Source organism: Natator depressus, chromosome 20 (genome assembly GCF_965152275.1).
Source record: "Natator depressus isolate rNatDep1 chromosome 20, rNatDep2.hap1, whole genome shotgun sequence".
NCBI lineage: Eukaryota > Metazoa > Chordata > Testudines > Cheloniidae > Natator > Natator depressus.
Genome location: NC_134253.1, coordinates 20,286,275 through 20,309,917, shown reverse-complemented (window position 1 = coordinate 20,309,917; position 23,643 = coordinate 20,286,275). Strand labels below are relative to the sequence as shown.

At 45.2% G+C, this 23,643-nt stretch overlaps 1 protein-coding gene across 1 annotated transcript in view; it reads left to right on the top strand.

Moving 5' to 3' along the window:
* Positions 1 to 2,404: 2,404 nt before the first annotated feature.
* LOC141975320 (uncharacterized) overlaps positions 2,405 to 23,643 on the top strand; it is a 146,214-nt gene continuing 124,975 nt past the window's right edge. Inside the window, 6 exon segments of the mRNA XM_074935613.1 lie at positions 2,405 to 2,411; positions 8,481 to 8,581; positions 11,754 to 11,880; positions 13,258 to 13,344; positions 13,805 to 13,868; positions 18,293 to 18,419. Coding sequence (XP_074791714.1) covers positions 2,405 to 2,411; positions 8,481 to 8,581; positions 11,754 to 11,880; positions 13,258 to 13,344; positions 13,805 to 13,868; positions 18,293 to 18,419 — 513 coding nt within the window.

Below are 23,643 nucleotides of genomic sequence, written 5' to 3'. Positions count from 1 at the left end.
AGCATGCACTGCTCTACCATCCAGGCTGTGCTCCATCCCCTGCCACCACTGCTGTCCCAGCCTGCACCATGGCCCCTTAGCCACACTCCCCCGTTCGCCCCGCCCTCCCAACACGGCCTGCTCCAATCCAAGCCCGACCCTGGGGGGCGCCAGCTAACCCCTGCGCCGAGTGCCCAGGCCCCTCCCTCCCCGCCCCTTCCGCGGGCGGGCTGACTTGAGCAGCCTCGCTGGGGTGCCTGAAGGGGGGCGGGTGGGGGGGGTTGGAGCCTCGCTGGGGTGCCCGAGGGGAGGGGAGGGGGGTGAGCACCTCGCTGTGGTCTCACAGTGCAGGACGAGGGAGCTTCGCCGTGCCTGCTCCGGAGCTCCAGGAGCCGCCTTCGCACTGAGACCACGCGCCTCCGGTTCGGCGCAAAGTCTGCTGGGTAACGCCTCCTGCCGGGTTCCCCTCCCCTCCCCCGGGCCGGTAACCTATTCCCTCTTCCCTCCCCCCGGCCGGGTAGCCCTTCCCCCTCCCCCCAGCCGGGTAGCCCTTCCCCCTCCCTCCCCCTTCCCCTTTCCCTTTCCCCGGCGGGGTAGCAAACATATTTTCTGATGGGCAACCAAATCTGAGATTCAGGTTGTCTCTAGACTGTGCAGTCCTTTAAATTCTGTCTTATTTAGACTTATAATCTTGGGGGGAAGGATTTTTTTTTTTTTAGAGGACCGATGCATTCAAATTGTGTGAATTGCAGTGAAGACAGGAGAGAATCTAACTCTTTGTGTTGTCTGTTTGTTTGTTTTAACTAAAACATCAGGAACCAAGTTCTTCATACAGATCATGAGCCACAAGGTAGGTGTAAAAGTGTTGACATCTCAGGCAGGTGGAGGGGCTCAAGTGTGTTTTACTTTGTTTGTATGAAAAAAGATAACTGAGCTCCCCAAATACATGGCTTAATTTTTCTTGGGAACTGGTTCTTTGAATCCTCTTAAATGTATTGGGTAAAGAGGATGTTTCAGACAAAGATCTGTGGTTTTTAGCATCTTGAAGGAAACCTTTTCTCTGTGGAGCACAAGAATACATGGTTCCCGGTACCCTACATTATACGTGGGCCCCCAAGAATAAGCTTGTATCCTATGCCTGCACAGCGTAGCTGTAAAGTCTACCACTTGCTGTAGTGCAGTTGATCTTTGACACTTAATAGCTGTGATGGATAAATTGAAATGACTTTAAAGTTATTTCCAGTGCCTGGAAGTTGAAGCTAGAAAAATGCAGAATGGAAATAAGGTTTATTTTTAACAGTGAGGATAATTAACCATTGGAAAAATTACCAACTGTTGTAGATTCTCCATCAAATTTTCGAAAGACATCCAATTTTGATTTCAAAAAGATCTGCTCTAGGTCAAATGGGAATTAATTCCTGGCAGTCCTATGCCTTGTGTTCTACAGAAGGTCAGCCTAGATCAGTAGTTTTCAACTTTTTTTCATTTGAGGACTCCTAAAAAATTTTGAATGGAGGAGCAGGACGCCTTTGGAAATCCTAGACATAATCTGTGAACCCCCAGGGGTCTGCCAGTGGCAGGTTAAAAACCACTCCTAGATTATCATAATTCTCTTCTGGCCTTAGAAATCTGTGAATCTCCTCATTTTTCATCTGTAGGGTTGATATTTTTAGGAGGAGAGTGACACTCAGAGACTGGCTCAAAGCGTCCTCCAACAAAGCTTCAGTTCTTTCAGCATCAGTCAAATGGATTTAGAAGGCAACTATGGTAAGTGTTTCTTTGCTGGCTTCTAATATTCATGCAGGGAACTGGACTAGATGACCTCTCGAGGTCCCTTCCAGTCCTGCAATTCTCTGTTTCTATTCATGGTTTCTGCAAAGATACAGTGAGAGATCGCTTCGATCTTTGAAAGTATCTTAAACTTGGTTAAAGGAGGGAGTGGAGTAACTTTCCGCTATAGGCATTAAGTTTGGTGAATATATGCTTCTGTGTATTAGAGCAGCAGTTCACAACTTCTTTCATTCTGGGACCCAAAACGAGGTGCAGTGGTGGTCTTGCAATTCAAAACCACACAAACTTTAGAGGCAATAAAGGATGATGTGGGTCAATATCACAGCAAGAAACAATACCTAGGTTTTTCAAGGTGGGTGTGAGACCGGCTGGGTAATATGTAGTTGTTGGGTCGGGGCCTGGATGTTCTGAGACAAATGCTTCTAGGCAGTGTATTGGGTGCAGATACTCTACATCATGCCCCAACCTTTGTGAGCCAGGAAGGCTGGAGTGGGGGCGTAACTCAGCTGTGTGTGGTTCGTTTTATTAATTTAGTGTATGCAATCCGGCCAAGCCGCAGCGTTCTTATCAGTGATGTTCAAGGCATGAAGAGCTCCAGGAAGTTGCCATTTTGCAGTCCTCCACAGTGTGCATCATGGTTTGTGAGTTCCCACACTGACCTAGTGGACTATGTCCCCCAGCTGCAGCATGTCTGTGGTCTGGAGAAATGGATGATCCAACTAGCAGATCAAATTTGCTGTGTGGGGTACAAACTGGTTATAAAGCTACAGTCATGTCTTGTGCAGCCAGGGCCTAAATCAATTTCCTGGGGATCATCCCAGTGAAGTGACGGTTCTTATTAAGGCCCTGTCCTTGCCATAATTCATAATAGACTTTATTCCCAGTGGCTGGCTCCAAAATGCGTTTTGCTACAGACGCAACATGGTTAATATCCTGTTAGTACTAGGGCTGTCAAGCAATTGAAAAATGTAATCGCGCACTTAAAAATAATAGAATACCATTTAAACATTTGTGGATGTTTTCTACATTTTCAAATATATTTATTTCAATTACAACACAGAATACAGAGTGTACAGTGCTCACTTATATTTATTTTTCATTACAAATATTTATACTGTACAAAAAAACAAAAGAAATAGTGTTTTTCACTTGACCTAATACAAGTAATATAGTGCAATCTCTTTATCATGGAAGTTGAACTCGCAAATGTAGAATTATGTACAAAAAAAATTGTTTTGTTTGAGAATGCAATGTAAAACTTTAGAGCCTACAAGTACACTCAGTCTTGCTTCTTGTTCAGCCAATTGCTAAGACAAACAAGTTTGTTTACATTTGCAGGAGAAAATGTGTCCATGCTGATGATGAGTTCTGCTCAATAACGATCCAAAGCAGTGTGGCCCACACATGTTCACTTTCATCATCTGAGTTAGATGCCACCAGCAGAAGGTTGATTTTCTCTTTTGGTGGTTTAGATCTGTAGTTTCCACATTGGAGTATTGCTCTTTTAAGACTTCTGAAAGCATGCTCCACACCTCGTCCCTCTCAGATTTTGGAAGGCACTTCAGATTCTTAAACCTTGGGTCGAGTATTGTAGCTATCTTTAGAAATCTCAGATTGGTACCTTCTTTGTGTTTGGTCATATCTGCAGTGAAAGTGTTCTTAAAATGAACATCATTTGCTGGGTATTCATCTGCGACTGCTATAACAGAAAATCTGTGGCAGCATGCGGGTGAAACAGTGCAGGGGGCGCACCGCTCTCCCCCAAGGAATTCAGTCACACGTTATTTAACCCATTATTTTTTTCACAAGTGTCATCCTCATGGAAGCATGTCCTCTGGAACAGTGGCCGAGGCATGAAGGGGCATACGAATGTTCAGCACCTCTGGCATGTAAACACCTTGCAATGCCGGCTACAAAAGTGCCATACAAACCCCTGTTCTCACTTTCAGGTGACATTGTGAATAAGAAGTGGGCAGCATATCTCCCATAAATGTCAACAGACTTGTTTCTCTCAGTGACTGACTGACTGAACAAGAGGTAGGAGTGAGGAGACTTGTAAGGCCTAAAGTTTTACATTGAGTTTGTTTTTGGGTGCAGTTATGTAACAGAAAAATCTATATTTGTAAGTTGCACTTTCACGATAAAGAGATTGCACGTCAGTACTCGTATGAGGTGAATTGAAAAATGTGATTTCTTTTGTTTATCATTTTTACAGTGCAAATATTTGTAATAAATAGAATAGAGTGAGCACTGTACATTTTGTATTCTGTGTTGTAATGGAAATCAATATATTTGAAAATGTAGAATACACCCAAAAATGTTTAATACACACACACACAATAGAATACCAATTGAAATGTAACTGTGCGATTCATTTTTTTTTTTTAATTTTTTTTTTGAGTTAATCGCGTGAGTTAACTGTGATTAATCGACAGCCCTAATTAGTACCATGGTCAGGTAAGGGTGCTGCCCTCTCCAGAGGCCTAGCCAGGTATATGGTGTTGGTTTGAGGCATTGGGGACTTTTTTCCCCCCATAGTAGTAGTTCATGGGTGCACGGGCTTGGTGCTCTGGAACCATTGAATGAAGTTCAGGGCTTGTCTACGCTTCCGCTTAAGTTGTTGTCACTTATGTCAGTCACGGATATGAAAAAGCCACCCCCCTGAGCTGTCCGCATCAGCACTAAGTCAGTGGGACACACTCTCATTCTGTCATAGCTTCCACCTTTCGCTGAGGTGGAGTATTTATGCTGACAGGAAAGCGCTCTCTGGTCTTCATAGTGCGTTTACACTACTGCCCTACATTAGCGCAGCTGCAGTGAGTCTGGTGAAGACTAGCCCCCAGACCAGGACCCTCTTCCAGTGTGACTACCCCTTGGGGCACACTCTCACTAGGACAAGCCTCCTGGGCTTCAGCTCCTCCTTGGTCTGACCTCGGAGCATTCAGCATCCCTGTCGCACACCATAAGCTCCCTGCAGTGAGCCACCTGAATAGGACACCTGGGGAAACCTTACACGCCTTTCAAAGGGGCCATGCACCCCCGACTTCAGCAGTCAGGAGTGACTCTCAGCCAGCAGTGTAAAACAGAAGGGTTTATTAGTCGTCTGGAACACAGCATAGAGCAGAATCTTGTTAGCACAGAAAGCAGAAAGTTACAGCAAAGTTCAACTTGAGGAGACCCAGAGCCATGGGTGTCTCCTCCTGAGTCCCAAACCAGGAGTCTGACTAGCTGTCAAGGTTCCTCCCCCACTCTGAACTCTAGGGTACAGATGTGGGGACCTGCATGAAAACCTCCTAAGCTTACTTTTATCAGCTTAGGTTAAAACTTCCCCAAGGTACAAATTAATTTTATCCTTTGCCCTTGGAATATCCACTGCCACCACCAAACTCTAACTGGGTTTACTGGGAAACGTAGTTTGGACACGTCTTTCCCCCCAAAATCCTCCCAACCCTTGCACCCCACTTCCTGGGAAAGGTTTGGTAAAAATCCTCACCAATTTGCAGAAGTGACCACAGACCCAAACCCTTGGATCTGAGAACAATGAAAAAGCATTCAGTTTTCTTACAAGAAGACTTTTAATAGAAGTAAAGAAATCCCCTCTGTAAAATCAGGATGGTAGATACCTTACAGGGTAATTAGATTCAAAACATAGAGAATCCCTCTAGGCAAAACCTTAAGTTACAAAAAAGACACACAGACAAGAATAGTCATTCTATTCAGCACAGTTCCTTTCTCAGCCATTTAAAGAAATCATAATCTAACACATACCTAGCTAGATTACTTACTAAAAGTTCTAAGACTCCATTCCTGTTCTATCCCCGGCAAAAGCAGCATACAGACAGACACAGACCCTTTGTTTCTCTCCCTCCTCCCAGCTTTTGAAAGTATCTTGTCTCCTCATTGGTCATTTTGGTCAGGTGCCAGCGAGGTTCCCTTTAGCTTCCTAACCCTTTACAGGTGAGAGGATTTTTCCTCTGGCCAGGAGGGATTTTAAAGGGGTTTACCCTTCCCTTTATATTTATGAAACCAGCCTCCAGCAGTCCACCTACAGTCACACCCAGTTGCCCCCTCCTCCATCTTGTATGCTGTTCCCCAGGCAAACCGGTCACCTGGCCTCCACCTCCCTTTGTTCTCCAATTCCTCCAACTGGCTCTTGCAGAGGATGGGCCCCGGCAATCCGTTGCCAGGATACAACTATTGTCTGGGCCCAGGGAGCTAGACGGCACTTGCACCTTCCCTCTCGGGGTATCTGCAAAGGTCCCACACCCTTATCCCCCCACCTAGATACTTGTGCAACACATAGGGAAAACTGAGGCGCGCACAGTATTCATACAAACACTAGGACACTTTCCACTTCGTCACAAGTAGCCATTTGTCCTAAGTATCTGTGTCAGTTTTTCTCAATGGCCTGTCCCTCAGATCTCCCTGATACTGTTTAGAAAGGCTGCAAGCCTTGGATTCACCAAGGGCAAGTCATGCCTGACCAACCTGATTGCCTTCCAAGATGAGATAACTGGTTCTGTAGATATGGGGAAAGCAGTGCATGTGATATATCTTGACTTTAGCAAAACTTTTGATACCATCTCCCACAGTATTGTTGCCAGCAAGTTAAAGTAGTGTGGATTGGATGAATGGACTATAAGGTGGATAGAAAGCTGGCTAGATTGTCGGGCTCAACGGGTAGTGATCAATGGCTCCATGTCTAGTTGGCAGCTGGTATCAAGCAGAGTGCCCCAGGGGTCAGTCCTAAGGCTGGTTTTGTTCAACATCTTTATTAATGGTCTGGATGATGGGATTAATTGCACCCTCAGCAAGTTTGCAGATGACACTAAACTGGGAGGAGAAGTAGATACGCTGGAAGGTAGGGAAGGGTCCAGAGTGACCTAGACAAATTGGAGGATTGGGCCAAGAGAAATCTGATAAGGTTCAACAAGGACAAGTGCAGAGTTCTGCACTTAGGAAGGAAGGAAGGAAGGAAATCCCATGCACTGCTACAGACTGGGGACCGACTGGCTAAGCAGCAGTTCTGCAGAAAAGGACCTGAGGATTACAGTGGATGAGAAGCTGGATATGAGTCAGCAGTGTGCCCTTGTTGCCAAGAAGGCCAATGGTATAATGGGCTGTATTAGTAGGAGCATTGCCAGCAGATCGAGGGAAGTGGTTATTCCCCTCCATTTGGCACTGGTGAGGCCACACCTCGAGTGTTGCGTCCAGTTTTGGTCCCCCCACTACAGAAGGGATGTGGACAAATTGGAGGGAGTCCAGCGGAGGGCAACGAAAATGATTAAGGAGCTGGGGCACATGACTTACAAGGAGAGGCTGAGGGAACTGGGGTTATTTAATCTGCAGAAGTGAAGAGTGAGGGGGAATTTGATAGCAGCCTTTAACTACCTGAAGGGGGGTTCCAAAGAGGATAGAGCAAGGCTGTTTTCAGTGGTGGCAGATGACAGAACAAGAAGCAAAGGTCTCAAGTTGCAGTGCGGGAGGTCTAGGTTGGATATTAGGAAACACTATTTCACTAGGAGGGTGGTGAAACACTGGAATGGGTTACCTAGGGAGATGGTGGAAACTCCATCCTTAGAGGTTTTCAAGGCCCGGCTTGACAAAGCCTTGGCTTGGATGATTTAGTTGGTGTTGGTCTTGCTTTGAGCAGGGGTTGGACTAGATGACCTCCTGAGGTCCCTTCCAACCCTGATATTCTATGATTCTAAGCTAGTCCCTGGTAGCAAAAAGGTTGAAAAACACTGATTTATGTAATCAATTTGGCCCGTCCCCCTTACTTCCAGCTATCTAGAAAACCTCCCACAGTCCATTGGCCCATGTTCCTTTCTGTGCATGCCCTCTGCACACTGATACAAACGCGGATAAATAGCATGGAAGGCGTGAGGGGAGACACATTTGTGATGGCAAGAAAGCTGCTGCATGAACACAAACTGAATCCTGAAGAAGAGGTGTATGTATGCTTGAAAGCTTGTGTCTCTCACTATCAGAAGTTGGTCCTCCCCTACCTTGTTCCTTCTGTGTAACTGTTAAGTGATTAAGGTGACTCGTGCCTGTCTCTGGGTCATAGTATGGACTAGGAGGGAACATTTTCAAAAAGTGCCTGTGACTTAGGCCCTCACTATGTTCAGTGAGTGTTGGGCTCTTAAGCACCTGCCAGCCTCTGCACTTTACAGGACCAAGGGCACTGTAGTGCAAATTGCATCCTTAACTCCAGACATGTTTGTTTCAGTTTGATTTTTTTCTTAATCCAGCAGAGATGGCCTTGGAGTCTGAAGGTAAATGCAAAAGGATTTACTTCAGAATGCCGTGCTTCTGCCAATCCTTAGCATGTCACTACTGTACAACTAGCTAATTTTGTAGCTTCAAGGGTTTTTATAGTAATGTTTATTTCTAGCTCACTGTTCTGCATAAGTATAGTCATTAATATGTACTGGCCACTCTGCACTACTGATTGCGCTTTCCTCATTTTTAATTTAATATTCTACTCACCCAAAATCCGAAGTGAATTTGGTTGGGTACACACAGTGAGTGCCAACTTAGCAGTTTAGCATTTTTGTCTCGGCTATTAAAAATTGATGGCTTAACCCCGTTAGAGGGCTGCTCCAGTACCTAGTATGTTTCCACTCTTGTGAATTGTGTTGATGATGAACTTAGATCTTGTTTTACAGAATGTTTTTTCCTTTGTCTTTTTATTCCTTCTCTTCCAGTTGATGCTTTGGATCCAGAGAGGTTAATACAATGTCCCTATGATAAATATCATCAAATCAGGGCCTGTCGGTTTCCCTATCATCTTATAAAGTGCAGGAAGGTAGGATGGGATGTTAAGGTCTCTAATGCACTTTGGAAATCATATTTTTGCAAATGCTAATGCATGGTGAGCTCAGTATGCTGTGCTGCCTTTTGCTAGAAGGATGCATTCACTTGCTATTAGGCTGGAAGAAGCCGTCTTTATTTCATATTTATATCGCTCCTCCATTTACCACTTCGTAAAAGCATCCAGTTCATATTTAGTAATGCCCTTCGGATCAGTGCATTTACCCTGAAGAAAGGCGAAACAGGTTCTTCAGAATACCTAGCTCAGTGATGGGATCCTATTCTCTTCCAACAGTTCACTCATGGGACCAGGCTATTTACTTCCCACTTCAGGCCATGGAACAAATGCAGCCAGTGTTATATGGATGCCTTCTGGCTGGCCAAAGCAGAAGTGATCTGATGTTGCAGTTAATTCTTTTAGTCTGCAATCAGAGCAGTAGAGCTGCTAAGCTGTCTTTTTTTTTTTTTTTATATTGTTAATAACTCTATTCAGTGTACATCTGTCTGCAAGTCCCTCTTCGCAGTCTTCTATCCTGGGCGAGAATGCTGTATATTTAAGAGGAGAATCTGCTCCTTTCTTTTGTCCTCTCAGTCTAGTATCTTATTTTAAGCTCTCCAGTGCTAGTGTATATCAGTTGTACTGGTATAAGCGCACTTATACCGGTATAACTGCATCCACGTGTAAAGATGATGTACTGGTCTGATTGTATTGGTGAGGAATCACACCCCTAGCCAACATAGCTCTAGTAATATAAAAGCCATGCAGAGCAAGCCTGAGCAGTGGGTTCTTCCTCTTTGTATTCTTGCTCTTTTCTAAGGGTAAAGGCTCTTCATTCAGTGGGGGCCAGTAGTGCTCTTTTATGTCCACACTAGTTTACCTATACTGGCAAAATGCTCCCAATATAGATGTGGCCTCAGCTGGAACATTGAGTAACTTCCCTCCTGTTTCAGGAGGGTTAAATTAACTGCGAAGACTTAAGCTCTAGCGCAGGCAGAGACTTATCATAGAATATCGGGGTTGGAAGGGACCTCAGGAGGTCATCTAGTCCAACCCCCTGCTCAAAGCAGGACCAATCCCCAACTAAATCATCCCAGCCAGGGCTTTGTCAAGCCTGACCTTAAAAATATCTAAGGAAGGAGAGTCCACCACCTCCCTAGGTAACGCATTCCAGTGCTTCACCACCCTCCTAGTGAAAAAGTTTTTCCTAATATCCAACCTAAACCTCCCCCACTGCAACTTGAGACCATTACTCCTCGTTCGGTCATCTGGTACCACTGAGAACAGTCTAGATCCATCCTCTTTGGAACCCCCTTTCAGGTAGTTGAAAGCAGCTATCAAATCCCCCCCTCCTTCTTCTCTTCCGCAGACTAAACAATCCCTGTTCCCTCAGTTTCTCCTCATAAGTCATGTGTTCCAGTCCCCTAATCATTCTTGTTGCCCTCCGCTGGACGTTTTCCAATTTTTTCACATCCTTCTTGTAGAGTGGGGCCCAAAACTGGACACAGTACTCCAGATGAGGCCTCACCAATGTCGAGTAGAGGGGAACGATCACGTCCCTAGCTCTGCTGGCAATACCCCTACTTATACATCCCAAAATGCCATTGGCCTTGGCAACAAGGGCACACTGACTCATATCCAGCTTCTCGTCCACTGTCAGCCCTAGGTTCTTTTCTGCAGAACTGTAGCCGAGCCATTCGGTCCCTAGTCTGCAGCGGTGCATGGGATTCTTCCCTCCGAAGTGCAGGGAAGACTCTGCACTTGTCCTTGTTAAAGCTCATCAGATTTCTTTTGGCACAATCCTCCAACTTGTCTAGGTCCCTCTGTATCCTATCCCTACCCTCCAGCCTATCTACTTCTCCTCCCAGTTTAGTGTCATCTGCAAACTTGCTGAGGGTGCAATCCACGCCATCCTCCAGATCATTAATGAAGATACTGAACAAAACCAGCCCCAGGACCGACACTTGGGGCACTCCACTTGATACTGGCTGCCAACTAGACATGGAGCCATTGATCGCTACCCGTTGAGCCCGACAATCTAACCAGCTTTCTATCCACCTTATAGTTCATTCATCCAGCCCATACTTCTTTAACTTGCTGGCAAGAATACTGTGGGAGACCATGTCAAAAGCTTTGCTAAAGTCAAGGAATAACACGTCCACTGCTTTTCCTTCATCCACAGAACCAGTTATCTTGTCATAGAAGGCAATTAGATTAGTCAGGCATGACTTGCCCTTGGTGAATCCATGCTGACTGTTCCTGATCACTTTCCTCTCCTGTAAGTGCTTCAGAATTGATTCCTTGAGGACCTGCTCCATGATTTTTCCAGGGACTGAGGTGAGGCTGACTGGCCTGTAGTTCCCTGGATCCTCCTTCTTTCCTTTTTTTAAGATGGGCACTACATTAGCCTTTTTCCAGTCGTCCGGGACCTCCCCCGATCGCCATGAGTTTTCAAAGAGAATGGCCAGTGGCTCTGCAGTCGTATCCGCCAATTCCTTTAGGACTCTCGGATGCAGCACATCCAGCCCCATGGACTTGTGCTCGTCCAGCTTTTCTAAATAGTCCCGAACCACTTCTTTCTCCACAGAGGGCTGGTCACCTCCTCCGCACGCTGTGCTGCCCAGTGCAGTAGTCTGGGAGCTGACCTTGTTCGTGAAGACAGAGGCAAAAAAAGTACATTAGCTTTTTCCACATCCTCTGTCACTAGGTTGCCTCCATCATTCACACTTCCCTTGACTTTCTTCTTGTTCTCTAGTTTGTCGCTTACTTAATTTAAAAATAAAGTGGCTGAATTATTTAGGGTTTCAAAGCACTTACTCCCCAGGTCGGCTTCTTAGGGCAATTTCATCTGTGCATTGAACCATGCCAGTGCTGACACTGCAACAGTTTCACTGTGCTTGTTCTGGGGCTGATCTTCAGTCAGATAAATTCAGGGCGTAGTTTAAATGTAAAAATAAACAAACATAGGCTGTATCATAAAGGATGCGTATGCTTTGCTGTTTTTCCACTGCTTTTGTGCTCAGGACCTGAACTAAGTTTGACTTTCCTTGTTTTAATTTTTTCAACCTATTTCAGGATGCAGATTGCACAAACCCTTCACTAGTGATTAGAAAACACAAGGGTTTGGGTGAATTCAGTGAGATAGCACATGCTTTTTCTGTTTCTCTAGAACCACCCTGAAATTGCAAAGCAGCTAGCCACATGCCCCTTTAATGCCCGCCATCAGGTTCCCCGAGCTGAGATCAGCCGTCATATATCAAGCTGTGATGACAAAAGCTGCATTGAGGAAGACATTGGTGAGAAAATAGTAGACTCCTTTGGCTCTGTAAACTCACTTTGGGAACTCTTGGGCTAACGGAGTTCTAACGTAACTTTTGCTGTTAATGTTAGATTGTTTTAATGCTCTATTATTCCATAAGCAACCCTTTACCTGTAGTGCTTCATGATCCTGAAGTAGCAGGAGTCCTTGAAGGCTTGAGTTTCATTCATTCTGTGTCCATGGAAATTCTCCTAAGCATCGGAGAGGCAACTGGCTTGCATTACATGTGTTATCTGCCAGAGATTTTAGCATTAAAATGGGAATTGTGCATTATGCCATAAACTGTGTGTGTTGAATGAGATCTAGTTGGGAATCTGGATGGCTTAGAGAGGAAAGATAGTGGCCATGAGAGAGGTGGGTCTCCAGTGCAGATCTGACCTGATAGTGACCGAAAATCTTTATAGCCTGTCTAGTGGCATATGTGAAATAAATTGGTCTCAGTCCAGTTCTTAATGGACAAGTGTCTAGATCATAACAATCCTCCCTTCTGTTACATCCTACTTGACTATCTTAGCAGAAAAGCCATGACTGAGCCAGGGAGGCTGAATAACTTTCCCAACAGGAGTTGGGTTCCTCCAGTTCAGAGTGGGGCAAGTTGGGGAGGGGACTATGGAGAAGCTTCCCTACCACTGCCCATGCTGTCTGCTCTGTGATGAGGAGTTCACTATCCAGGTCTGTCAGCCCAGCACCTAAATCACTTGGTTATGTGGGTTGTGTTCCAGTTCTTCCCCCCCACTGATATCTATACGGCTATCACTACACTGGAAAACATACCTATTCTCTGGCAAATGTAGAGTTGTACTGAAGATAGCAATGATGTGCATGTTAATGTAGACAGGGCTTAGAGCATGACAGTAGTGAAAAAACCCTGAGAAGATTTTTGTGACATGACAGTAGAAACACACCTGAACCCTCTCCCAATTCGTATGTTGGAGCAGCTGCACCATTGCTGAAAGATGTGTGCAGAATTGTTTAGCTTTAGAAAAGGCCTAAAACAGGCATTGGCAAATGGGGGCCACATCCACCCTGCCAGATCATTTGATTTGGCTTGCCAAACATTCGGTGTTGTAGCAAACCTTTCTGAGTTAGACAATATATAGCCTCTTAAGGTATGGCCCACCAAAGGGTTCTCATGGATTTTGTATCCCTTTGCTACCTTCAAAATGCCCATCCCTGGCCTCAAGAGTTTTGCTCCTAAGACTAGGGGAGTACCTGATCAGCTTCCAGTGTATGCTGCTCCTCTCCAAGGCCTAGAGCTATTCTACAGCTAGGTCAAAAAATGATTAATGTACCTAAAATAGGATTTTATTTTATCCAAAAAGATTTTCTCACTAAGACTCTTCTTTGTTTTAAGTGAGTCACTCAAATAACTGCCAGGGAGAGAAGATGAACATTGTCAGCATGTGGCAGCCGCCCCCATGTGACGAAGATTGGGATAGAGGTAAGGAAGTAGGCTGAGGACACGGGCTGTCAGCGCCTGCTATTCCCTTCTTCTTGTCCCCAAAGAAGTCACATGGACTAGGAGAGAGAGGTCCCATAGATCCTTCTGCACAGATCATGTGTTGGGACACCCAATTATACTGTCCCTGAACAAATTAAGTTCCCCTGCTTCACAGGCTCTTCCACATGCCTTCTATTCTTTACAGAACTTCTGTTGTTTTCCATATAGTCTGTTGCACCATCTGTGCTTTGATGAAAATGGAAATTGATGATAACCTTTACACTTTATATTTCTCAGTTAAATGTCTGCTCTGCTGTCACTTATGCCAAGCCGTAGAAAATTCTCATTCCGTTTTGTAAACCTAGCAACGTCTCTGTCGTATTTCTTATTTGATGTTGCTATGACGCTTGCAGAAGTTACTCAGTACTGAGCCACAGTGATGTCTGTTTCCTCTTGGCAGATCTACAGGAGCAATCAAATTCTACTTTCGTTTGGGGCACGTTCAGTAGTGGCGTAAACAACAGGTAGCAAAAGGTGTATTTCTTGTGACAGTGCTTTCCATAAATGATGTGCTTTCAGACTACTTTGAACTCATGCTGCTGTGTTGTTGGGAAGATGCAATTTACTTCATGAATCCTATTTTTGGGGTGATGGTGGGGGCGTTCCCACTGGCATGACTCAACAGTCCTGTGCCCCTGGGTCAATGTTTCCTGTTTCCTTTTAGTGGCAGATCCATATGAGAGTATAAGAACATACGGTTGCTACCAGATAATGGTTACTCCTCTAGTTCTACTGTAGTATTATTAGTGCTGATGGTCGTGGGTTCAATCCCCACTGGTTCTGTATTTGTGGGGGGGGGGTTATTAAACGCTAAACTGTTACGCTGGGCTTGATAGAAATGCAGACTGATGTCAGCTGTTAAGCAATTTAGGCTTAAACTTCTGACAGCTAATCTAATCTCTCATGACCTGAGTCAGAAATAATCATTTTGTTGTTTGTGTAATCACAATGCGGGATTGGAAAATGAAGCATAATGTGTCTGGTCATTATCTCTGTCTCACCCCTGAACACCCAAATCATTGTACTGCGCCTTACCTGTCTAATCAGAGGTCATCAACATATGAACTTCTACAGCCTGTAACAGTGACATAGAATTGTAGGGCTGAAGGGACCTCGAGGTCCTCTAGTCCAGTCCCATGCACTCATGGCAGGACTAAGTATTCTCTAGACCAGTGGTTTTCAAACTGCGGGTCGTGACCCAGAACTGGGTTGCGGAATGAAGGGCACTGGGTCGCGGCGGCTCTCGTCAGCACTGCTGACTGTTAAAAGTCCCGTCGGTGGTGCTGCCCAGCTAAGGCAGGCTAGTCCCTAGCTGTTCCGACACTGCACTGTGCCCTGGAAGCGGCCAGCAGCAGGTCCAGCTCTTAGGTGGGGGGTGAGCCCCAGGGCTCCATGCGCTGCCCCCGCCCCGACCACCGACTCTGCACTCCCATTGGCCAGTTCCCGGCCAGTGGGAGCTGGGTGGGGCAATGCCTGTGGGCGAGAGCCATGCGGAGCTGCTTGCACCCCTGCGCCTAGGAGCCAGACATGCTGCTGGCTGCTTCCGGGGTGCAGTGTTGTCCGCGGTGCCAGGAAAGGCAGGAAGCCTGCCTCTGCACCCCAGCTGCACCGCTGACCAGGAGCCTCCCGAGATAACACCACACCCCTGCCCCAGCTCTGAACCCCCCCAACCCAGAGCCCCCTCCTGCAGCCCCAGCCCAGAGCCCTGACCCCCTCCCACACTCTGAGCCCCTCATTCCTGGCCGCAGCCCACACCCCAGACTCCTCATCCCCAGCTCCTTTGGATCGCGGGCATCAACAATTTTTTTTCAACTGCGTCACCAGAAAAAAAGTTTGAAAACCACTGATCTAGACCATCCCTCACAGCTGTCTGTCTAACTTGCTCTTAAAAATCTCCAGTGATGGAGATTCTGCAACCTCCCTAAGCAATTTATTCCAGTGCTCAACCACTTGGACAAAAGGAAAAACTTCCTGTCAAACCTAAGCCGCCCTTGCTGAAATTTAAGCCCATTGTTTCTTGTCCTATTCTCAGTGGTTAAAGAGAACAGTTTTTCTCCCTTTTCCTTGTAGCAACCTTTTATCTACTTGAAAACCGTTATGTCCCTCCTCAGTCTTCTCTTCTCCAGGCTAAACAAACCCAATTTTTTTCAATCTTCCCCCATAGGTCATGTTTTCTAGACCTTTAATCAGTTTTGTTGCTCTTCTCTGAACTTCCTTCAATTTGTCCACATCTTTCCTGAAATGTGGCACCAATCATTGGACACAATACTCCAGATGACATTTAATCAGCATGGAGTAGAGCAGAAGAATTACTTCTCATGTCTTGCTTACAACACTCCTGCTAATGCATCTCAGAATGATGTTGACTCCTATTTAGCTTGTGATCCAGTATGACCCTCAGATCCTTTTCATCAGTACTCCATCCTAGGCAGTCATTTCCCATTTTGTATGTGTGCAACTGATAGTGGAGTACTCTGAATTTGTTCCTATTGAATTTCATCCTGTGACGGGTTCCCCCAGGGGTGCCACCTGGGACTGGGGTTCCACTGAGCCCACTGACTCACCAGCCTGGGCTCCCTCTCAGCACTGTGCTCCTGTGACAGGCTATAGACTGCTCCTGGACCTACACTCCCAGCAGCATTCACACAGGCAGGGACACACCCAGCTGCAGTTTCATGCAGGCTTTGGACAGCCACTGCATGATCCAGCAATAGAGAGGCTACAGCCAAAATAACCCCCAGTCTGGGACCCCAGAGCTGTACCATCCCGCCCTGATCAAAACCCCAATCAGTATGAATTTATTACCCAGTTCGCCATTCCTTCAATGTGGAGAGGACAATGCATACTTGTGTTAACCAGGCTGAGATTTTTCCCCAGACACTTTGGTCACAGGCATACCAGTTTAGATAAAGCAAAAAAGTTTAACTACAAAAGAGAGATTATAAATGATAGAAAACAGACCAAAGCAGATTACCTCGTAAATAAACAGAACTGCAAACTATAAGCCGAAAATACTAGAAAGATTGGATATGAATTAACAAATTCTCACCCTGGCTGATGATAGTCAGGCTTGCAGATTCTTAAGGGACAAGCTGCATTTGTTTTGCAGCTTGGGATCTCCTACCCTGTTCCAAGACTTTTTCTTTTAGAGCTTCTCTCTGTTGAGTTGTGGGGAAGTGAAGAACAACCAACGATGTCACTCCTTGCCTTATATAGCTTTTTCATATGGCAGGAGCTCTGTTTCAAACTTGGTTCCCAGACCAGTTTGTGGAAAAATTCAGGTACCCCAAATGGAGTCCAGAAGCATGGTCTGGTCACGTGCCCTTGCAGAGTCATAGCAGCCATAACTTACAGAGTGGCCTTCCACAGGAAGGCTAAGCTATTCCACAGCCCATTTTCTTTGTTGATGAGCCATTAGCACTGTTTGGCTTCTTCACTGTTGTACCTGAAAGGCTGGCTGTGGGTGTTTTCCAGAGTAAGCCCCTTTGAAATACAGATACCTAGTCAATATTCATAACTTCAGATACAAAAATGATACATGCATACAAATATGATTTGCTGAATATGATTATCCTAACTTTTCCAATGACACCTTACATGACCGATCTTGTACAAAACATCATAATTATGCCATAATCAATGATCCTAATAATAACACTATGATGAATATGGAGTGTTGCACATCCTATTTACTTCAGACCATTTCTCCAGTTTGTCCAGATCATTTTGAATTTTAATCCTATCCCCCAAAGTACTTGTAACCCCTTGCAGCTTGGTATTGTCTGCAAACTTTATAAATGTGCTCTCTATGCCATTATCTAAATTGCTGATGAAGATACTGAACAGAAGCGGACCCAGAACTGATCCCTGTGGGACCCCACTCAATATGCCCTTCCAGCTTGACTGTGAGCCACCTACTCTCTGGGAACGATTTTCCAACCAGTTATTCACCCACCTTGTAGGAGCTCCATCTAGGTTGTATTTCCCTAGTTTGTTTATGAGGAGGTCATGCGAGACCATATCAAAAGCCTTATTAAACTTAAGATACACCACATCTACCATTACCCTCCCCCATCCACAAGGCTTGTTACACTGTCAAAGAAAGCTATTAGGTTGGTTTTGCCACGATTTGTTCTTGGCAAATCCATGCTGACTGTTCCTTATCGCCTTATTATTTTCTAGGATTCGGCAATTTGATTGCTTAATTATTTGCTCCATTATCTTCTCGGGTACTGATGTTAAGCTGACTGGTCTGTAATTCCCCAAGTTGTCCTTATTCCCCTTTTTATAGATTTGGCGCTATATTTGCCCCTTTTCCAGGCCTCTGGAATCTCCTTTCTTCCATGACTTTTCAAAGATAATTGCTTATGGCTCAGATATCTCCTCAGACAGCACCTTGAATATTTTAGGATGTATTTCATCAGGCCCTGCTGACTTGAAGACATCTAACTTGTCTAAGTAATTTTTAACTTGTTCTTTCCCTATTTTAGCCTCTGATCCTATCTCATTTTCACTGGCATTCACTGTTAGACGTCTGCATGTATAGAGATGACTAGGGCATGTGTGCTGAGATGCCATTTACAGTTGAGGGCAGTGCAATACTGATAATCAAGCTTTAACTCTGGTTTTTCTTGCTGTCTTTGGCTTATTTCTTTCTTGTCTGGATGACTGATTCTGGGGATTTTAGTCAAAGTAGATGGCATCAACATGTTGCACACTTTTCTCTAGCCTTTGCGAGGAGAAGTAACTGTTCTGATTGCATGAAGGTTTGTTTAAATTAACATACTCTGTCTTCAGTTTTAGAAAAATACTTGAATATTTATAGTAAAAGGTACTTGGCTAAAAGAAGTACACATGTGTAGGATAATTTGTATTTGATCTCTTTCAGCCCTGGGTCCAGCGTAGTAATGGAACAGAAGAGTAACCTAATGTCAGGAATGAGAGCACCTAAGTCCTTACCATATAGCCTATCCTGGAAAAGCAGTAAGTACAACGGCTGGTGGTCTCCTCATGCTGTAAGCTGGGACCTACATGTTAGCTCAAAGTGGAACGGGATAACTTTTCTCTGTATTTTTATTCCGTGTGTCAGCATTCCCCTACATAAACTGAAATGCTTTTATTACCACCATCAGCAAGTGGAGATGGAGAGCTCTGTAACACAATCCTCCCTAGAAGCAGCTGCATTTCTGTAGTGGATGGAGTGTCTTCTGTATCCAGGTTTTATTTTGCTGTAGGTGGCATTGTGTCAAAGGTTGTCAGGCTCCATGTATTGCCCCCATTACTGTAGCATCTGACATTTAAATTGTTCACCGCTCTTGGTTGAACAAAAGTCGAGGCTTACAAACAGGGCTGAGTTTGGCACAGTGGAGCTCAGCACAGTTGTAGCTCTTCGGGTTCAGCTGCTACTGAAGTCAGTGGACGCTGTACACGTGTGCAGCAGCTGTAGCATTTGGTTGGTTTTGCAAAACTTGATTGAAATCTCAGAGCTAGGGTGTGTCTATCCAGGAAAACCTACCAGTGTTACTTCCAAGGGGATGTAATCTAAACTAAAAAGGCCATTGTTTGGAATAAGTGTTCACGTAGGAAGTCACCCACACAGTGGTGTAGTAATGTGTATTCCTTAGGGAATTCTGCACTAAAAAATTAAACATTCTGCACACAATCTTTTAAAATTCTGTATATTTTATTTGTCAAAATAATAATATAATCACACCAGTTTCAATTATTTTGGTATCTTATTTCAAAATACCTGTCAGCCAGTATGTCTGTAACAATACAGACAGCAAAAAAGATTCCCCCAGGAGTAGAGAGTCAAAGAAACTCCTACAGCAACCCAGTTCCTGTTTCTCTGTTATGCTTTTGTTGGGCACCTGTCTGAGTGTGTCACACACATCAGCTGGGCCCATCTTTGGGAGAAATCTCTGTCCCTCCAGTCTTAGGCATCCACACCCCCTACCCTCCCAGAGTCCAGCTGTGGGGGACTAAGGGGGTGCCCCAGACACCTGCACCCCCTACCACCCAGAACCCAGGGATCCAGAGGGAGAAACAGCCTGATGCTTGGTCCCAGGCTTGTACAGAGTTTCCTGCATGCCACTTTCTTCCTTCAGGACATGCTGGGAACTGCACCTGCATGGAAAAGTCCAGCTCCCCCCCCCCCCCCCCGGCAGTGTCATGTATTTGCAAGCTGGAGAGCCAGGCTCTGCTGGGTCCCTCATCTGCTACTGACAGCCAGCAGCTTTGCAGCACTAATTCTGCTCTGGGGGGAGGGGGGGAAATGAAATTATGTGCAAATTCTGCACTGTGTTGTGGCACAAAATTCCCCCTGGAGTAAATGTTGGTAATTTCCCCTATATACAAGCCTGGGTCTGTTCCCAATGGTGTCTATGGATGAGTCTATTGTAGTTGTTGGGGAGTGTGGGCTCAAGACTTGGCATTTTTCTGAGTCATCTGAGTCCATCTCTGATGAGCTGAAATGGCTGTTATCCCTCCCAAAGTCAGATCCTGAGCTTCTGCTCCATGCCTTACTCTGAATGCCCTGTCTCAGCCCTTTGCTGCATGGCTGCCGTGCTTTCCTGTCCACCACATGTCCTGCTAGTGGAGGGGACGTGGATCTCCGATCCGCAGATGTCAGGCTGTGGGGACTGGAAACGGCTCAGAAAAGAGAAGCAAAAATTACCCCGGGTCTGGAATGGCTTCCATACAAGGAGAGACTAAAAAGATGACTAAGCGGGATGTGATAGAGGCCTATAAAATCATGATTGTTGTAGAAAAAGTGAATAGAGAAGCATTATTTACCATTTCACACAATACAAAAACCAGGGGGTCACCTGATCAAATGAATAGGCAGTAGGTTTAATACAAACAAAAGGAAGTACTTTTTCACACCGTGCACAACTAACCTGTGGAACTCATTGACATGGGATGTTGTGGTGACCAAAAGTGTAACTGGGCTTAAGCAAGAATTGGATAAGTTCATGGAGGATAGCTCCATCAATAGCTATTAGCCAAGATGATAAGGGATGTTACCCCATGCTTTAGGTGACTCTAAATCTGTAACTGCTAGAAGCTGGGAGTGGAAGAGAGGGGTGGATCACTCCATAATTGCTCTGTTGTGTTTACTCCCCTTGAAGCTCTGGTAGGGGCCACTGTTGGAGACAGGATACTGAGCAAGATGGAATATGATCTGACCCAGTATTGCAGCTCTTATGAGCTCTTGCCACATATGACTCTTCACAAGGTTTTGTTCTTTAAAAACTGATTCAGTTGCCCAGTGTCCCAAGAGCCCGATTCCCAAAGCATTGAGTTCAGGGTAACTATTATTAAACAGCCTGGTGGTATTCCATGCCATTTGGATCTTAGGGAGGGAGTTTCATGTACTTACGCTATACTTAATTGAAAATCTTTTACCCCTTAAACAGCAACAAGCATTAACTGGAAGGAGGTGTGATCCATTGAGCGTTTTTCTTGGTCCCCTTGTCAAACTGTAGCCTTGACGGACTGGCCATAAAGCTGCCCTGTTCCGGGGATGCCTGTGGCTTGAAAGAAAGCAAGATTTTGCAAGAGAATTCCTTTGAAGTAGCCATTAGTTTAAACATTAGGGAGGATTATGGTCTTTTACTTCTGAGTATATGACAGAGTTTCTGTGATCTGAGCATCTGTTCCCAGTGTGAGCCCCACTTGCTACAGAGACTGTCTCCTTGATCTTGGGCAAGTTACTTAAGCTCCCCGTGCCTCAGTTTCCCCATCTACAGAATGGAGGGATGGTAATACTTACCCTGCAAGTTAAGTATTACTAGTTAGCTGAGAAGATAAACATGCAACTTATAACGCATCCTCAGATGAAAGGTGATGGAGAAGCACAAAATAGCATTATTACAGTTTACACTTTGGGTAGGAATTTGCCAGTTTAAAAAAAAAGGCCTCCACTTTTGCAGGAGATCCCCATTGAAATACACACGTTACTTGACGCCTGCTGTAAATTGCCAGGCAAAAGCATGAATGAACTGAGAATGCAGCATCATGGACACAGTTATTTGCAGTACAAAACACACTCCACATAAATGGGGGCTTGGTGTGAAGCTTATTTCTGTAGTTTATTTTTATCACTGTATTTTGAGCTAGTAGGTCAGGATTCATGTAACTGTAACTCTGAGGTGCTGAGCGATGAGTACGTTTCAAAAGCATAACGTCTAATAGTCTGGTTGCAATCTGATTTAAGAAAAATCTGAAAATTGTAATACACTATGCTAATCGACTCCTTCTTTGCACCAAGCAGGGTATTTTTTTTTTTACCCTTTAAGTGCAGTTGTCTTGTCAAAAGCAGCCTTACATAAAACACATGGGCGGGGGAACAAGAGAGAGATGATTAATTCCCAAGTTTTCCTCAGGTGTTAGGCCAGAAAATTCATGATATTATTTATATCATTGTTACAACCAGGATCTCATGGTGCTAAGGGCTGTACAAACAGAGAACAAAAAGACAGTCCCTTCCCCAAAGAGCTTAGAATCCAAGTAAGAATCTGAAAGTCACGCTGGCTTGTGCATTGCCAAGAATTAGAGATTCTGCAGCTAGAACTCAGTTTGACTAATCTGGCTATACGCAAGCCAGCTCTCCCTCTCAGCTTTGCTGGCTTTGCAGTGCTAGCAGAAGTAGTTTGGTCAGTAAAGTAAGCAGAAAGATAACAAACAAATGCACATAAGTGGCAGGTCAGAGTAAAGGGAACTGTCTAATATCCTCGCTTTTCAAGCCAGAACTAAACTTTAAAAATGTTCCAGTACTTCGAGCAGCAGTGAAGCTTGCATTTTGCCTTGAAAACACCTCTTTTGGACTCCTTTTTAAGCAGACCGATTAGGTACAACCAGATGCTTAATCACCTCCCATGATTAAAAAGCCAGGCAGCCCAGGATATTGTACCAATTTCACAATAAAATCTGCTGGGTGCATGTGTCTAGGGAGTACAGGGTGCGTTGTCGGCAGCCCTCTGCTTTTTTTTTATGCTGAGGTGCATGGATGGGAAATTGGTACTTGAAAAATGACTGCTCATCAGCTTTTGCTATGGTCATCACTATGGGCTGGCTGGCTGTGGTATGGAATAGTCGACCATTTCCAGATGCTGGACAGTAGGTGTCCTGATTTCAGGTGGAGAGTCCACAGGTATCATTGGACAGGTACTGGAACATTTCACAGACAAAACCTGCAATCAGTCTTGTCGCTGTATGGGCAGGCCACCTTGGGATTGTGTGCACCTGTATCTGATTAGATTTTCTAGTATATTAATCTTGTGAGATGAGGTTTTCTAAGGAGGATACTTGGGTGAAAGGGGGAATGGCTTAGCTCAGTGCCTGAAGGTCACAGCATTGATAAACACACACTGGAGATGAGTTCAGATGTGTCTGTGTACATTTGGATTGGCTGAGAGTGAGCTAAAGCAGAAGGACTTACTCCAAGTCTGTGGTAACGACCCTTAACGTGCCCAAATAGAGCAGCTGGTCATATAAAGCTTTAGCCAGCTTTCTAGCCAAGGTGTGGTGAGGATCCAGTCTAGCAGGGCTTCCTGGAGACCTACAGAACGTACCTGTGCTTCATATTTGATCTTTCTTAATGAATCATTGCACTATGGGCTGATGCATGGCATCAGCCTTGTTCTGCTGGGTCAGCTCCCAAAGACACAGCAGTAAGGACGGTTGCTTGGTTTTCATTCCACTGAAGGTGTTGGAGCTCCAGCCAGACAGGCTGGGTCTACTTTTGGGAAGGAACTAATGCTGAGCTCTGGGCTCAGGTTGGGCACTAGTCCTGATCTTGCATGAGCACAGCCAAAGGGGCAGGAATAAGAGCATCGTCACCATACACTGGGACTCTATATAGAGCAGGTTTCAGAGTAACAGCCGTGTTAGTCTGTATTCGTAAAAAGAAAAGGAGTACTTGTGGCACCTTAGAGACTAACCAGTTTATTTGAGCATGAGCTTTCGTGAGCTACAGCTCACTTCATCGGATGCATAGCATATAGAGCAGTGAGACATCTGCTTCTCCCAGTTAAGGAGCTTTTCCTGCATGTTGCTTGTAAACAGAGAACAGTTTGTCTAATAAACTGCCCCCTTCTCTGTGTATATGAAAGGGCCCCTAAGCCCTTATCCAGGCCTCCAGTCCCATTCCCCTACTCCCTGGTGTGCTGACCAAGGAGCAAAACGCTAGCTCCCTGTGCTAGTACAGGAGTTGCTTGTGCTCTGGTGGTGGTAGCA